Source organism: Hyaena hyaena, unplaced genomic scaffold (genome assembly GCF_003009895.1).
Source record: "Hyaena hyaena isolate Hyena2069 unplaced genomic scaffold, ASM300989v1 scaffold_121, whole genome shotgun sequence".
Lineage (NCBI taxonomy): Eukaryota > Metazoa > Chordata > Mammalia > Carnivora > Hyaenidae > Hyaena > Hyaena hyaena.
In genome coordinates this window covers 403898-422213 of record NW_024080753.1, presented here as the reverse complement: position 1 = coordinate 422213, position 18316 = coordinate 403898, and the positions used below count along the sequence as shown (strand labels likewise).

General features: G+C 46.1%; 1 protein-coding gene across 2 annotated transcripts in view; it reads right to left on the bottom strand.

Moving 5' to 3' along the window:
• Positions 1-4294: 4294 nt before the first annotated feature.
• STAC (SH3 and cysteine rich domain) overlaps positions 4295-18316 on the bottom strand; it is a 145890-nt gene continuing 131868 nt past the window's right edge. For both annotated transcript variants that reach the window (XM_039237166.1, XM_039237167.1), the window contains 3 exons: positions 13023-13074; positions 12785-12922; positions 4295-4393 (listed from right to left, as the gene is read on the bottom strand). In XM_039237166.1, the coding sequence (XP_039093097.1) occupies positions 4295-4393; positions 12785-12922; positions 13023-13074 (289 nt within the window). The remainder of the gene's footprint in view (positions 4394-12784; positions 12923-13022; positions 13075-18316) is intronic.

Below are 18316 nucleotides of genomic sequence, written 5' to 3'. Positions count from 1 at the left end.
CAAAAACACCAGGTGTTCTACAAAACACACAACAGAATAACAACCGAGCAAAATCTAAGAGACCGTTACAGGATATCATTAAACTAGCTTTTTTTTTTTTTTGGTCCAAGTTGTTTGTAAGGATTTTTGTTTTGTGCTAAATCTGTGGAACACACCTGTTCACTCAGTTTCCTGGGGAGACTATTTTGGGTGATGCTGAACTTTCTTTTATTCCCAGATTGATACCAGCCTACGCCTGGCTGGGCAGTCTTTGCAAGCTATTGGAGCATGAGAAAGCTACTCTTCTTCTGAGTTTTTCATCCCTCGGGACACAGATCTCACTTTCTTTCTTTCTTTTTTTTTTTAATGTTTTATTTATTTCTAGGAGAAAGAGAGAGAGACAGCGTGAGCAGGGGTGGGTCAGAGAGAGAGGGATTCACAGACTGAAACAGGCTCCAGGCTCTGAGCTGGCAGTCAGCACAGAGCCCGACGCGGGGCTCGAACTCACGAACTGGGAGATCATGACCTAAGTGAAAGTCGGACGCTTAACCGACTAAGCCACCCAGGCTCCCCAAGATCTCACTTTCTCCTACTCCCTACAAACTGATTCCAGAGCCTCCATTATTACTATGATTATGCATTTTTGTCCTTTTCAATATTTCATAGGCGTCTTAGTGAGATGTAGGAAGAGAAGGGGTATTAGGTGGACCCAATATTACATGAGAATTCACGACCACAGCATTTTCCAAACCATGTGCTTTGGAATATTCAAGTTGATCCTAAGAGGTGTTCAATGGGTCTAAATCCTTTTTATAGATTTATTGTAAAAATTAGGAAATTAAAGGCTCTGAGAAGTCCTGATAAAAGAAGCCTGGTTTATTTTATTTAAATCCATGCAATTTGAGCTCATAATACTTTTTCACAGCTGCCTGGCTGGGCAGGCAAGGGCCTGACTCTTAAGCTGGGGGCCAATGAGTAGGTTTCCTTCCCGACCATCTTTTCCTTGGAACAGCCAGTGACCTGGACTGGCTTTTGGACATCCATGTTGCGCTCTCTCTCTCTCTCTCTTTTTTTTAACCTTTTAACAATACTTGACACCAGGCTATTTACATGTATTATGATCTTTCCACTGATTTTATTTTCCTCCCTTTAATAACAAAGAACACTAACTCTGATAAGCGCTTATATCACCTCACTAGTTGCTTTAAATATGTAACCCAGATGCTGGACTCTTCTCGATGTGTGTGTGTGTAGAGCTGAGGAAGAAGGTGGTCTGTGAAATCAGCCCTACTAGTAGTCAGTTGGACATCTACACTGGGGCTCTCCTTGCAGCCCACGGCCCACACTAGAGGTGTCTCAGTTGTCTGCTAGTGATGGGGTTAAAATTGTTCTATTCTTCACCTCCTGAAGCCCCCAAGGAGGTTCAATCCCTTCTTCCAAATTCACCACGATAGAATCCAAGGCCTACAGCACTGATGGTGGAGTGTAGGGCACAGTGTACTCCACCTCTCAGCTGCGGGCAGGGGAGGAGCTGGGGGGTACAGAGCTGTTCTCTCACACTGCGAAGACACTCTCCCCAGGTCCTCCCTTGCTTTCCTTCCTATTCCATTTTCTGCCCCTGCCCCCTATCCAGACTCCTCTCCTGAGGTCCTTACCTCATCCCCAGTCCAAAGCCGTGGCTCTTCTCCCAGCCTGTTCTTGAGCCTGGGAAACCTTCAAGACTCTGTGAGGTCCTAGATATCCTTGTTCTTGCCATTTCTACATACGGGCGGAAGAATAATGCCATGGCTCCTAAACTCTGTGTGTGTGTGTGTGTGTGTGTGTGTGTGTGTGTGTGTGTGAACATCTGTGGCCATCTGTGCTATGAGCGACATCTGTCTTTTTCTCTGATGTCCGCATGACTCCAGGTCGTTAAGGAACACGAGATATCCTGCATCGGGAGGGCTAATTGCCCACCAGTACTTGATGCTTGTAAAAACGTTTGGGCCTCATTGTGCAATGGGCCTCTTTTGCTCCTTTCTAACATTGGCTCAAATTACAAAGTCCCTGTTCCAGTTCTCTATTTCTGCATAACAAGTCACTCCAAGACTTAGTGACTTAAAAACCACTGAAGCGTATTTATTTTATTCATAAAGCCGTCACGTGGGCAGGCCCGGCAGGGATGCCTGCGGTTCTGTGATGTCTGGGGTCTCAGCTGTAGAAACCTATGGTCTGTCCACTGAGCCTCTCCTGTGTGGTGGCCTCAGAGTTGGTAAATTTACATGATGGCTTGGGGTTCCAAGGCTGAGCATTCCCAGAGAGCAAGGCGGAAGCTGCAATGACTTTTTGGCCCAGACGCGGATGTCACGCCACATCACTTCTGCTGTATTCCATTGGCCACATAAGACCAGCCCTGATTCAGCATGGGAGTGGGCTACACAAAGGCAAGATTATCAGGAGGCAGAGATCCCTGGGGAACTGCCTTGGGAGCTGGCTACAACAGCCTCCTTCTACTCAGCTCCCAAAGGCCAACTGATTTTTTAATGCAATTTACATTTGCCTAGGATATGACACCACTGTACCAAAAAAACTTCAGTGGATCTTCTACCAGAAAGAAGAGATCAGGACACATGTATTCTATGCTCCTTCCAGCACAGTGTTGTCTTTATTAAATGGAACACAGAATGAGAGGCAGAGAGTGTTTGGACCCAATCTGGTATTCTGTTTTAGAGAATGGCAGTCCCATTATCCACCAGGCTCTCAGAGAACCCATCTTAACTCTGTATACTCAGTTTGGCAGGTTGTGCCCGAGAGGGAGGAAATTCTGGATGCTGGCTTTAAAATGACAGTAAGGCATCCAAACTACAGTGACCCCAGCAGCCCTCCACTCTCGGCTCCCAATGTCATGCTGAGGAGGAACAAAAGAAATAACTGGAGACTAATGATACTGGGGTTTGGGAAATAATGCTCACATGCACAAGATGCACCCACTGAAGTCTTTTAAAAACCAGTTGTTCTAATGCTTTTATTGCTCTGTAACAAAATAAATCGAGCTGACATGGATTCCAAGGTCATTGTGAGTTGAAGTGGAACCATCTTAATGACTAGGTAATCGGATGCAAGTTTGAATGCTAGGAGGAGGCTTGTGGAGGAAGGCATCACAGTATATTGAATGCGTGTAAACATTAGTACAAGTATAGAGTAAGAGAGACTCCCCTACTTGATGCTAAATAGGCCCCAGGTTCCTCTACTTTCTGAGGGATGAAGCACTAAGGATTCTTTCCCATCTTACATCTGTTAGGTTCTAATATGCTGCCCTAAAGAAGAATGGGTTCGGATTTGGCTACTTTTCTCCTAACATGTGGCTGGTTCTCCTCCATGTCTCTGGTTCTCTGCAAGGTGGGCTCAGCCTCCTAAAGGGCGTCGTGCAGGATGGCACGAGGGAAAATGTTGCCCCTACTGCCGGGGAGGTGAAATGGAACAGGGCTCTTGGCTGAGAGTTTTTGCCCCACTCTCTTCCTCAGGTCCATCTCCTCAGGGAAATGCTTTCATAACTGAAAGGGCTGTATAATCTTCAATAAAAGGGGTCTTGGCCCCTCTGGACCCCCACTTTGCTCTCTGTATTTGTGCCTCGTGTCCTGCTCTGTCACCTCTATTGGTAACGACAGCAGCAGCAGAGACTGCCTGTTAGCCACCGTTGGGCAGCTCAGGTCTCTCTCGGTGGTGGGTGCCCTCAGCTCAGCCCTCCCATCTCAAGGGTACCCCAGGACTGACTCAGAGGACAGAATAGAAGCACAATCGCAAAGTGGGAGGGGCTGAGCGGAGCCCTAGGATGCTGGGTGCTGGGAAGCGGGACTTCCTGATGCAGAGACTGCGAGACTGCAAACGCGATGATGTGGGTGGGCCAGGACTGGAGACACACGTCTGGAACCAGAATCACACTTGGCTACAGGGACCTGAGCCTTGCGCAGGGCCCACACCGAAAGCTGGACACGCTCCAGTGGGCTAACTTACATCACATGGTCGGGGACTGAGGTGAGTCCTCAGGGACAGCTGTGGCTACTGCCCCGCCGCCACCGCCACCTGCAAGCCACCCGCAAGCCACCCGCAAGCCACCCGCAAGGTGCGCAGCTCCGCCTCGCGCCCACCGCGGGCAGCCCGGCAGTGCCGTGAGATGGGCCCTCTGCCTTGTGGCTGGGACTCCAGTCTCAGGTCCGTGAGTCTTGTCTCACTGTTTCCCGGGTGGCGGGTCAGCGCGGCAGCCCCTCCGTGTGGACACAGTGTGAGATGAGGCATCGCGGTGGAGCCCGTCCACTGCAAAAGCAGGGCGCAGCAATCAGATGTTTTCTAGGACATCCAGGGGGACGAGGCCTCTCTTCTTTCCACTGAGGACCCTGATGAAGCCGTCCTGTTCTTCTTCAGAAGTCACGCAGATCTGAATGCCAAGGAAGAAAACACCAACGTGTCAACAAGAAGCTAGAAGCTGTAGCCTGAAACACCGCAGACTGAGGCCGGAGCACCTCACTGGAAAAGGGAGGCCGATCTCGGGGAGCGGGACGGACTCTGTAAAAAACAAAGGTTGAATAAAGAGTAGGCGAAGCCTGGCTTTGGAGCTAAGCCCAGGCGCCGAATGTTTTCTGAGATCCAGCTTTATGAACGAAGATCAATAAAATGGGATTAATCGTACTGTGTCCTCCTGAAGAGTCACTATGAGGAAAGAATAAAATGTACTTACCACACAGCCTAGCATGTGGCACGCAACGAGTCCTCAAAACATTGTGAAGATGCAAACAAATAGCTACCAATCGGCAATAGCTACCAATTGTCATGTGCTTGGAAGTTTATCCCTATCATATCAGAAAACCCAAAGAAGCTATTCCATTCTTGGTCCCGAGCAAAGCAAAGAGATGCTAACATCTCCCCTAGTCTCCCTGTGCTGGACTTAACCAGAAGGTGCTTAAAATCCATTTGGGTACCTGGGACTTCTGGGTGGCTCAGTTGCTTGGGTGCCCAACTCTTGATTTAGGCTCAGGTCATCATCTCATAGTTGTGAGAGAAAGCTCTGCATTGGGCTCTGCGCTCACACCATGGAACCGGCTTCGGATCCTCTGTCTCCCTCCCTCTGCCTGTCCTTGTTTATGCTCGAGCATGCTCTCTCTCTCAAAAATAAATAAATGGTAACAAAATTAAAAATCCACTTGGGTACCTTTGTCACTTACCACTGCCAGGCCATTGAATGGCATGAAGGGTGGGTGGGGTCACATGTACAGAAGAGGCTTTTAAAAAGAGCTTTGGGGGGCGCCTGGGTGGCTTAGTCGGTTAAGCGTCCGACTTTCACTTAGGTCATGATCTCGCGGTTCGTGGGTTCGAGCCCCGCGTCGGGCTCTGTGCTGACTGCCAGCTCAGAGCCTGGAGCCTGTTTCAGTCTGTGACTCCCTCTCTCTGACCCTCCCCTGCTCACGCTGTCTCTCTCTCTCTCCTAGAAATAAATAAAAAAAATTAAAAAAAAAAAACACCTTTAAAAAGAGCTTTGGTGCCTTGTGAGTTCACCCACTTGACCTGCTTCCATGGGTGGTAGTTACGTCTTAGGGTGCATTCCCCAGAAACAGAGACTGAGATATGAATCCGTGTGAGGGGGCTTGTGAGCGTGTGCTCTCAGGAGGTGGGAAGCGAGGGGAGCATGGGGGTCAGTGGAAGGAGCTGAGCAAGGTGAGGCCTCAGCTGGAGACGAACCTCAGCCTGATCCCACAGGGAACTCCGGCGCATGAAGCGCACCACAGAGCGGTCGCAGCTTGAGGCAGGGGGTCTGGCCTTTTGGGCCCCGTGTTAGTCATTGGCCACTGGCCGACGTGGGGTGTGAGAGATGTAACCTCATCGGGCCACAGCTCTTGTTCCACGGAGGAGGATTAGCTGGACAAGGGCAGCTGTGAGTTGGTAGCATCCGGGAGATGGGTGCACCCACCTAGTGAAGGGGATGTGGGCAGGGCACCAGGAGAGACCACTTTAACAGGACACTTAACGAGCTTCATTTGTGACTCTTGGGGCTCGGGACATACAACAGACTGGTATTTGGTTCACATTTCAGAAACTTGCTGTGTGATAAGCTTGACCGGAAAGAGGCTCAGACAGGAGTTAATTTAACAGAAAATGTGTTGACTGTTTCTCGAAGGCTAGAGGTGAGCTGTGAGAAAGGAATAGCCCAGGGGCCATGTTAGATCCTACTGGAGCCTGATGGGGTAAGGTAACCCCCAAAAGGACGACCAACCACCTAATTTCCAAAAGCTAAGCCCTGTCATTGCCCATGACAGAAACACTGCAGGCAAGAGACCCTAGTGATGGGCAGAGAGTATATGTCTTAAAAGAACCTGTCAAAATTCCTTAAAACCAAGATTTACTATTAAAACCTATCAAAGATGGAGCCTCTTCCTTATTGAAATATGTCCCAAATTCAACAATCCTTAGTATTAGTCTAAGCAATCTGCATCAATATCTGCTTCCTTGTGTAGATTTTTTCTAGATGCTTATTTTAAAAATGTCTGATTGAGGAGCGCCTGAGTGGCTCAGTTGGTTAAGCATTTGACTTCAGCTCAGGTCATGATCTCACGGTTCATGCGTTTGAGCCCTGCGTCGGACTCTGTGCTGACAGCTCAGAGCCTGGAACCTGCTTCAAGTTCTGTGTTTCCCTCTCTCTGACCCTCCCCCGTTCACGCTGTCTTTCTCTCTCAGAAACATATAAAACATTAAAGAAATTTTTTTTTAAAATGTCCGATTGAAACAGTTGAATAAAGACATCAAATCTGAAAACAATTTACGGGCATACAGACACACAGATGTTATATCATGGTGATGTTGGCTAGGGAGAACACTGGGCCAGGAATCAGAAAACGGAAATTTTGCCCAGAGCTACGAGCCTTACACCGTCACCCCATGCCTGAGGACATACCGACAATGACTGCAGTTTGGGTCTCCCTTAGCTTTTTGGGTCAGTTTGAATTTTCCCTCATTTACGTTAGCTGTGAATTTCAGTCTCTCCAGCAAAATCCCCCTCTGTGTCTGTACACACTACCTTTAATTTTCCTTTTCTCTCCTGAGATTTCAGTGTGGAAGTGAAACACTGTTTGGTAGAGGCAATGGACGAGGTGGGGAGGCGGGGCGCCTGGGGGCTCAGTCGGTTGAGCGTCCGACTTCAGCTCAGGTCATGATCTCACGGTTCGAGGGTTCGAGCCCTGCATCAGGCTCTGTGCTGACAGTGCAGAGCCTGCAGCCTGTCTTCGGATTCTGTGTCTCCTCTCTCTGACCCTCCCCTGCTCACGCTGTCTCTGTCTCTCTCTTTCTCTCTCTCTCAAAAATAAATAAAACATTAAAAAAAAAAAAGGGAGGCCAAAAGCACCAATGTTTGTGCTTTGTTGCACGTGTGTACTTATTTTGCACCTCCTCCTTGGCATCCCTTAGTGATTTGCTTTAGGGAAATCTTTCAATGGATGAGGAGTTCCGTACCCATCATGCACTGCTTGGACAGTCTTGGGAGCAGATGATGGGTAAACAGATGAGGAAGCTAAAGGAAGTTGGAAAAGATGAAGGCAAATGGTTGAAAAAAAGCTTCAGCGGCATGTACTCTTCCCAGAAATAAAGGGTCTAGAATTTAACATTCTGACGGTACAAATAATGTAATTCACAAAGCTTGAGAACCTACCATTTTAGGAAGCAGTAACTGGGTTGGAAACATCTCCTTTCATTTTGAGGTGGAATGAACAGATGAGCCCAGAGGATTCTGGGTAGAGAAGGGCAGGAGGTGAGGAAGACCACGGGAACTCCTTTGGTTTGGAGGGCCATGAGTAGGGCGACCAACTTGTCTTGGTTTGCCTGGGACTTTCTCAATCTTGTCACTGAAAGTCCCACATCCCAGGGAGTTGGTCAGCCCCAGAGACCAAGTGGGACAGTTGACTACCCCAGTGAATGTCTTCTTGGTCAGGCCACTGAAAGATACCCCATTTTCTGTATTCATTCATTCACTCATTCGTTCAAGTTTTTCACTGAGTGCCTACTATGTGCTAGACACCACTCCAGAAGCTTGGAAACTGGGGAAGAGAAGGGCAGATCCCTGCTGTCCTAGAGCTTATAGGGTAGAACTAGGGGACAGACGTTTCACTGAGTAATTACATTTGTGATGAGTGCAAGGGCCTCACATGTTTTAATAACTGGTTATTCAGTGAACGACATTCAGTAAGCTGACAAATATAAATCATTACCGATTTTTGAATGAATTAATTCCTCGCTTGTGGGGAAAAGGGTGCTGATGTGAATATATATGGCAATCTGATCTAGCCTAGGGGGTAAGAAAGACCTCCCTGAAGAAGTGGCATTTAGGCAGAGAGAGCAAGGTGTTGTGGAAATGACGGAAAATGGAAAGTATAAGATGGACATGTTCCAGTGTCAAGGGACTGTGGCACTTTGGAGCAGAGGGATGGAGGTGAAGAATCTGTGAGAAAAAGCCAGAGAGGTTGGCTGGGCCAAGAATGTGTAGGAATGTAAGCCCTGCTGAGCCCAGCGGTCTCCTTTAGCCGACCTTCCGACCGACCTCTCTCGTTGACAGGAGCTGGGGTACTGGCCAACCACTAAAACCATAGCTGGCAAGGATCAGTTCAGTCAGGATTCACCTGTGTCACAGAGGTAGAAGACAAAGCACTTATACTTTTTGGGGGGTATTTTTCAAATTTTCTCCACAATAAATGCATCTTAGTCCTGTAATCTAAAAATAATTTATCTATTTTTCTTTACAGCTTTGATGAGAACACGGAGAATCAATAAAAATAGTTTTATAGGGATGGCAGAACTTTGGGTGAATTGAATGAAATACTTTCATGGCATTGAAAGCTGATTTAAGAAGGATATTTGTTAAATTTCAAAAATGAGAAAGCATACTTTTGCATTAATGCAAACTCTAGCTGTGTTTGCAACAAAAGGATAACTTGATTCTATCTGGAAACAAGAGCTCTGTGAAAAAACAATATAATTATGAGACAAATTAATCCCAGAGGCAGAAATGTGATTTAATCAAAGAGATGCAGTGTGTTTTAGAATCAAATTTCTTCTATTTACCTGCTAAAGATCACTTGTCTCTTTATATTTTTAGAGTTATAAAGGTCCTGCTGTCTATTTTTTTAATGTTTATTTTTTTTATTTTTTAATGTTTATTTTTGAAAGAGAGAGAGAGAGAGAGAGCACATGCACTTGGACATGAGTGGGGAAGGGGCAGAGAGAGAGGAAGACAGAGGATGTGAAGCTGGCTCTGTGCTGGTAGCAGACAGCCCTATGTGGGGCTCGAACTCAAGGACAGCGTGATCATGACCTGATCCTAAGTCAGACATTTAACTGGCTGAGCCACCCAGGTGCCCACATACTGGCTATTTTCTAGTGCTTAGGGGTAATTTTAGACGGCATTGGCTCTTGCACATGAATCTGGGATTCACTCTGAATGCTGATGGTGGCCATGCCAACAGTGCTGGCATTTTCCACAGCCATGTTGAACCCTCACCCCCACGTTGAGAGGGAGGCGCTACTGTGCCGAATTTAAAGATAAGAACATTGACATTCCGAGGTGACTGCCAAAATCACCCAGGATATGGCTCCATTTCTGTATGACATTAGAACCTGTGTCCTTGCGACTACATTATACTCTCCCCATTTTGACCAGACCAGCATGTTTTGGAATTTTATACCTAAAATAACTGAGGCCACAAAAGTGGAGCCAAACATTAAAACATTTTTGCTCAACAGCAGATTTTTTAAATGCAAGTCTTCTTTCAAGTGGCTGACATTTTTCCAAAGCTGGTTGCCATGCAGATGAGAAAGCTTGAAAACAGAGAATTGTGTGGGGCTGAGAAGACCTCGGCGGCTTTGGCTGACCCACCTGTAACTCAGGACCACTGCAGGACTTAGGGGAGAGATCGTGGAAATGAAGGCCATTGTCACACTTCAGCTTTGACCCTGGATGGTTTGTAAAGAGATTCCCTGCCTTTACCCTGAGATGTTCTGCTTCAGCAGGTCTGGGAGGGAGTCCAGGAATCTGCATTTCCAAAAGCCCCCCCGGCGATTATGATTTAGGTGGTGCAAGGACCACACTCCCAGAAACACCAAGCTGGGCAAATATCAGGGGTTATGGAACCTTTTAGGAGGGTTTTGGGCAGGGGCACCTGGGTGGCTCAGTTGGTTAAGCGTCTGACTCGGTTTCAGCTCAGGTCATGATCTCATGGTTTGCGAGCTTGAGCCCCAAGTTGGGCTCTACACTGACTTCACAGAGCCTACTTGGCCTTCTCTCTCTCTGACTCTCTCTCTGCCCCTCCCCTGCTCACACATACTTCTCTCTCTCTCTTGAAATAAATAAATAAACTTGAAAAAGTTTTTTAAATAGATTATGGGCAGATCTAGTTGGTTCCTGGTTCAGGCTGAAATGCTGTATTGTGTCCTGCCCATGTCTAACTGAAGAGGCTGGATTTTTCTTTGGCCTCACCCCCTCCCACCCCCATCCTGGAAGACTCTCAGTGCAACCATGGGAGTCCAGAATGCAGGTGTGAGCCTGTTCCCAGAAAACACAATTTTGGGGACTAAGGCCAAGGAATTGGTAGGTAGGAGTCATTGAGCTGATGTCCTGCTTCTGGAAATGGATCAACTTGAGCAAATTTTAATTTACCTTCTGGTTTCACGGACTTGTATATTAATAAAATAAGAACAATGTTTAATTTCAAATCGGGAAACGCAAGAATATGTGGGAACAAATCAAGCATGCTAGCAAAATTATTTAATAACGCTTTGCCAATAAAGATGAATATCCTTCTCAAGTTTGTTTCATTTGAAAGACTTTCCAAGTTTTTGGGACAAGGAGGGCATAATTGGGCAAACTTGGAGAAATTGGAGGCATTGGCATGGAACCCAGCTGGGAAAAGTGCCCCTTTGCTTTGTGGGGTGTATGTGGCATTAGAGATGAGGTCTCAGTTTAACAAGGATGATTCCTTTGCCTGGAATGACCCAGAAGGGCACTCACATGAGCCAAACTATCCGAATGGCACTGTCCTGCTCAGATTTATTCCACACTGGTCGGGGCACATGCCTCAGTGGGAAGCATTGGCTTAGAATGTGCAGATCTATATTTAAGTTCCACTCTGGCTACGTACGGGGTTTTTGCCCCCTTGAGTGAGCAAGACAAATAACTTCTATGAGCCTTTGTTTGGGATCTCAAGTAAAATGCCATAGGTATATATACTTTTTAAATATGGATGTATGACATAATTAAATAATAAGTAATAATAACCATGATGCTTATAATAATTATTATTGTGACAATGTCTAGGGCTGTATTAACTTATTCTTTCCTTCTTTGCAAACTGGGGGCTGGAGATAAAGATTTTTCTTTTAAATAGCCATAAAGAAAAGGTAAATCATTATTTTTTCAGGGTGTATTTGTTAGTTGGAAAATGATCAAGTACTTGGAACTATGTGTGGCACATGAAATTGCTGATTGAATTAGGCGAACCAATTTTTAAAAATTATAAATCAGATATAATTATAAAGCAATGGCTGATTTTTTTTTTATGGGACAGAAACTGTCTTTGCAGGCAATTCCAAAGACAACATTCAAGATGTGTTTTGGGCAATTATTGAACAGGGATAGTATGAAAATTACTAACGTGTTTTTCTTTTTGTACTTCTTTGTAGGGTGAGCCTCCTCATTTCCAACCAGAGGCTTGATTGCCTCAGGAGATATTAGAGTTACCATACCAAAAATGGAGACAAGAGAGAGGCAAGGTTTTGACTTCCAAAATTGGAAATTAGAGTCAATTGTGAGACTTCATTAGGAGATAGAAGAAATTTCCAAGGTCCGATTTTTCAAATCATCTTCAAATAATACCAAGAGCAGACTTGGAGATCTTAGCATATTATTTTACTCTGTAGTAAGAATACAGGATGTGACATGAAGGAAGTTGGAGTCAGAGAAGAAGGCAGAGTAGGAAGCCCTCTCTCGGCTGGAAGAAGGCAAAGAAAGGCCGGGTTAGGACAAAGTGCTGAGCTGTGTGTCTTCTCTCTTTGTGTCTGCCAACATTCCAGGAGTGAGATGGGAGAGCAAGAAGCAAGGAGCTTGAAGACATACAGGTGCAAGGGGTTCATGCCTTACTTCTCAGGAAATCAGCAGCATCATAGTGAACTACACAGTCCACATGGCGCTGGAGCAAGATGGCGCCAGACACCTCTAGATTAGATGTAGGGAGATAATCGGGCACTGGAGTGAGACAGTCCTGGTTACCTATGTCCTGACTGTTTTATGCAGCAGTGGGAAGGTGTCTTCGATTCCAGAGAAAAGGCAGAGCTTGGAGTCTGGACAAGAAGACATTACTTAAGAGGGTCTTGGTGACAGGAGGCAAATGCAATGAACCTTGGAACTCATCGGTGAGTAACAGCAATGTATTCCCAAGAGGCTAGGACAATTCACCAGGCACTGGTGCAGGCCTGCAAGAGGCCCGAGCTGGACCGAGTAGGTGTCCACGCCAGAGACACGTGGTCCTCGGAGAAAAGCACCAGGACCAGACGTCCTTACTCTGCTGCTATACTGTTCTGGGTATTTCCTCTTGTGAACGGATACCACCAAGTGAACTTCCTCACATTCTGGTTTTGCAGGTTTAGACCCTATAAACTACATAATATCATTGGAGTGAATGTACTTTTTCTCAACATGAATACTTTGAATATGACCGTGTTCATTTAGATTTATGTTTGTTAGTGACCGTTACTCTGTTTTGGTCACACCTGGTGTGTGCTTGCATGCTTTACTCACCTGATTCTCTTTGAGTGTCATCTGTCCCTGTTCCTTACACCCAAGGAAGGTCCTGACACATCTAAAAATCTTCTCATTTTGCTGTACTTTCTGAACAAAGTTGGCTGGAAAGAAGCCAATCCTGTCTTGAATTTTTCCCTGAAAGGAAAAAGGAAGCATGGATCCGCAATTGTGGCATCTGTTGTAATTATCCTTACCAAATAAATGCCTCTTCTTTTAAAGAAAGAGAAATACTTACTTTCCACCAATCTTCATTGGTGTCTTCTAGAAGAGTAATCATGTCTCCTGGCCTGTAATGAAGAGAGAGTGAGTTGAGTGAGAAAGAAGACAGGAAAAAAAAAAAAAGGAAAAAAAGAAGATCCTTTAGAGTCAGAAGTAATAGTTTTGCATTGATACAAATAATCCTAAAATAAATAGAAGTGAAATAATTATGACTTTTTACCAGTTCTTTCCACCCATAAAAATAGTTTTATGATACACTCAAAGTAAGCATTATTTCTGTGCTATATTTAAATTTTTTAAAAAGTTTTATTTATTTATTTTATTTAATTTTTGTTTTTTATTTTTTACAAAGAGTTTATTGTCAAATTAGTTTCCACATAACACCCAGTGTTCATCCCCACAAGTGCCCTCCTCCATGCCCATCCCCCCCTCCCCCCCACATCCATCAGTCCTCAGTTTTTGTCAGCATTCAAGAGTCTCTCATGGTTTGCCTCTCTCCCTCTCCCCCACCATTTCCCCCCTTCTTCTCCCCCATGTTCCTCAGTTAAGTTCCTCCTAATCCTCCTATACGTGCAAACATATGGTATCTGTCCTTCTCTGCCTGACTTATTTCGCTCAGCATAACACCCTCAAGGTCCATCCATGTTGCTACACAGGCCGGATTTCATTCTTTCTCATTGCCATGGAGTATTCCATGGTATAGATAAAAAAGTTTTATTTATTTTTTGAGAGACAGAGAGAGATAAGTCATGAGTTGGGAAGGAGTAGAGAGAGAGACACACACACACAGTCTGAATCAGGCTCCAGGCTGTCAGCACAGAACCCAGCGTGGGGGTTGAACCCACCAACTGCGAGATCATGATGTGAGTCGAAGTTGGACGCTTAACCGACTGAGCCCCCAGGCGCCCCCTCTGGACTGTATTTAAAAAAATATTAGCTTTGTTTTTACATATAGAGAAGTGTTCTTTATTATTATTAAACATTTTCCTATTCTTATTTACTACTTTCTGCTATTGATGTGACATTATAATGGATCCTTCTGAAGATATTATTATGTTTTTAAAACAATGTTTCTTTCCTTTATTGCATTCTTTCTTTCCTCTAGAATTGGTTGGTCTCCTCTTTATCTTACTGCTTCTCCTTCATGTCAAGAGATTTTCCCCAACATTGTGTTCCTTGGCTGTTACTTTACATTAATGTCTGAAAACAGAGGCAGATGGGTGTGGATGGCTGGGCGAACTTCTCAACTACTTCCTGCCTCTGTGTCTGCACTGGGTCTCTCTCCCTAGTGCAAGAGCCAATTTCAGGCTCTGTGTAAGAAGGCAGAGTGCACCGATGGGGTGTCTCATTTGTGGATGGTTGAAAGCATAGAAGGCAAGTAGTCTGGGCCCTCCTACCACTACCTCAATGGCTAAAATAGGACTCTCTCAACCCTGGTGAGGGAGACATCAGTTGATTCTCCTGTTAAGTACAGCTGCCTTTTCCTTCCCTCCTCCGGCTCTCTAGAAAGTCTGAAGTCTAGAGTTAATCTAAACACACCTCTTTTTCTTCTTTCTGTGAGAATTCTGTGCTCACACAGAAGCCCTCCTTAGGCGTGGGTTCCCTTTCTTTTGAGTACCTGTACTTTGATTTTGGCATCGAACACCACTGCTGCGTGTCCCAGTGATAAGCAGTGATGTGGCATGGGAACACGGCTGGGAGTCTCTGTCAGTTAGGTATTGCTGTGATAACGCTCCGTAACATGCTGCCACAAAACCTCAACGGCTCGCTCACATGTCTGGTGGTGGCTGGCTGTTGGCTAGAGCGACTGGGGAGACTTCGCCCTATTTCCTGTTTCTCATACCCCACAAGGCTGATGTGGACTTCCATGACAAGGCCGGAATTTCCAGAGCAGCAAATGGAAGCATGCAACAACACATAAGGGCCTCTCGGGCCAAGTCTAGAATTGATGTACTGTCACGTCTGCCTCGTTTTATTGGGTAAAGCACGTCATTAGGCCAGTCCAGACTCAAGGGATGGGATAGAGACTCAACCTCTGTTGTGACGGGAACTGTGAGGTCTAGTGGCAGAGGCGGGGAGTTCAGGAAAGGGTAAGGAATCGGGGTCATTTAAGCAGTCAAGCCACTGGACACAGTCTTGTGTTCGTCAGTGAATTTGTCATCAGTTCGGCATCTCTGTGGAAGTGCTCCTACATCTAACATCATTCTTTCCTTTTTTAAAAAATTTTTTAATGTTTTAAATTTATTTCTGAGAGAGAGAGACAGTGTGAGCAGAGGAGGGTCCGAGAGAGAGGGCAACACAGAATCCGAAACAGGCTCCAGGCTCTGAGCTATCAGCACAGAGCCCAACGTGGGGCTCAAACCCAGGAGCCGTGAGATCATGACCTGAGCCGAAGTCGGACGCTTAACCGACTGAGCCGTCCAGGCACCCCTGACGTCATTCTTTCCTGAGCGTATTTGGGTTTCCAGGCACTTTGCTGTCCCCAGTTCTGTTTGCTGTATTTTCCCAGGGAAGTCTCAAAATGTGTGTGTGTGGGTCTCTGATAGTATTATTTCTTGTTTTCTAGTGCTGTTATGGATGTATTCTTATGTGTATATATATAATCCCTGACATTTTAAGGGATCGGAGCAGGAGGGACGTAGAGCCGGTGCTTGTGTTGCTGTTCTGATTCAATCCCCTCTCTGTCTTTCTCAGCTCTCAGTTAATATCTATCTTCCTAGGGGATTCCAGATAGAGTCGATCAGACACAAGCGGCATTCTGGTGTTTCATGAGTCACAGATTCATGCTGATGCCACAGAAAGAGAGATGGTTGAAAATCACTCTGTTCCCAGGTGAGAGATTTAATGAAGCAGCAAGGATGAAAGCTGGTGTAGAAACAGCTCTCCACTCCAGCAGATTTTACGTAACCTCATAACCTAAGGAACCGTGTGTTTGTATCAACTACAGTGAGTTTGCTGATGGTGTGGTAGAAACTGTAAGTAGGGAATGATGTAAGTAGGGTCGGGGGAGGCACTTTTTCCTAAGGGTCAAACAGGATGCTGCCTGGATCCAACTTCCAGTTTTACAGCCCGGATAGGGACTCATTCTTTCCCATGCCCAGAGGTAGGCGGTCCCTGAGCCTATGACCCATGTTGACCAACCCACATACTAGAATAAGGCACTCACTGGAATCCAAGCCATAATTTCATGAATGATGCCAGACATGCTCTTGACAATATGAGGCGGATTCTCTCTTAACCTATAAAAGAGCACCGTTGGGATCAGAAAACTGCTCGGTGAGGGAGAAGAGTTACATTCAACTCTTCATTCCTTTGTTGGTGTTGTCGTCTTTTACCCACTCATTCCACCAATATTCCAGAATGCCGAGTCCAAAAGAGTTATTTTACTGGGCACAGGGAGTGGAGGATACCAGATAACCTCGGCTGCTGCCATAAACCACCCTATAGCTTGAGTCCGCTGTCCCCCTGACTCCCAGCCGCAAGCCCAGGGGGCCCTCCGCTGTCAACCCTGAGTTCTCTGCTCAGCCAGTTCTCAACTTCCTCCTCTCCTTCTTCCACCACCACGGTGGTCGTGCACTGTGTCCGGCCATCAAGGAGCTAAGCCCAGACTCGCTCTTGTTCCAGCCCTTCCATTGTTGGAGGCGTCACGCCCAAAGTCCTCCTTTCCCTGCTTGCTCTTAGGATGGACCCTGTCAGAGCACGGCTCACTTACTCCAATGGTTTCACGCTTGTGTGGCTGACCAGGCCCCTCTCCATGGAACAATTCTTTCTCATTTGGGGCCGTCACACTCCAGGCATGTGTGAAGAGAGTCCCGCCCTGGTCTAACAGCTGTTCTCTTTCTTTCAGGTGACTTTACGCTCCCGATCCATTATGCGCAGGTTTTATAATTTAACTATCTTTATTTCCAAATTCTTGAGGATGAACTTGTCAGGCCCCCAAATATTTAAGGAACAAAAAGAGTCCCTGTGTTTAATTCCATCAGAGCTTCCTAAGTTCCGGTTGGCTTTCTCTGTATTATAACCAGGACTTACACATGTACAAAATAGAATGCAATTCATGAACAATAAAGTCATCAGTTTCCTCTTTGGTGTAGACTGATCAGAACACTGCAACTGGTCTTTTCTTTTTGTTTGCTCAGTATAATTGGACTTGGACCCAGGGGGAGGCTTTTGGGTTGGATTTTGGAAAGTCTTTTTCAGTGTCTTTTTTTTTTTTTGAGGGGGTAGAGGCTGAGGGGGAGAGGGAGAGAGAGAAAATCTTTTTTTTTCTTTTAAAGTATATCTATTTATTTTTGAGAGACAGCATGAGCAGGGGAGGGGCAGAGAGAAAGTGAGCGAGTGAGAATCCCAAGCAGGCTCCACGCTGTCAGTTCAGAGCCTGATGCAGAGCTTGATCCCAAGAACCATGAGATCATGACCTGAGCGGAAATCCAGAGTTGGATGCTTAACTGACTGAGCTGCCCAGGCGCCCCTGGAACATCTTGACACGATGAAGGAACAGTGGGCTGTAACTACAGGAGGAGGAACAGAGTAACCACAGCTAACGGTAGCGTTACGACTCAGCAGTGAGGGCATGGCACTGATCTGTGAGTGTGCATGTTTGTGTCGGTGCATGAGAACTGCTTGGTTGCTCTCTGGTTCATTTTCAGCCACTCTCTGCCTCCCTCATTTCCCAGTCTTGCACTTGGACATAGGAACTCGTCTCTTCCATGACCAGGTAACTGGTTTCAGGACATAGAGGGCACAGTGTCACAGAGTGTATGGATGATGCCAGCCGATCTCAACCAGCTTCAGGGAGCTCTTCTGCCAGGTGTTAGGGGCATGGCTTGGCCTTCTAGGGGCGGGCTTCTGGAGGCTGGAGGGCGAGTCGTCCTGAGGCACCCCTGCCATGGCTCTCCATTTCCCATGTGGAGCCCCGCTTCCCAGGAGTGCAGACCCTGACACCTTCCTGATGAGGTCACTGCATTTGAGAAGCCCCGTCTGCACGGTCTCAGACAACCTGAAGTCTTGCACTGGCCCTCATTAGGAGGTACTTGGACCCGGCAGGGTGCTCGGAGCCTTCTTTGTTTTCACAGTGTTCGGGATATACTGGATATTTTGGAATGCAAAGGACATTGGTCTTTATTTATCCCTCCATCTCTGCCGATTGAGCCAAAGCAAATTACATGGCATCCTAGTCACTTGTGAACGTTTGTGACATGGTAGGCTTTGGGTGTGCGTCGAGTGTACAAAATGAGAAGATTTTTCTAGGCACTAGTTTTCTTTTCTTTTTCTTTTTTTTTTTAAATGTTTTATTTATTTCTAGGAGAG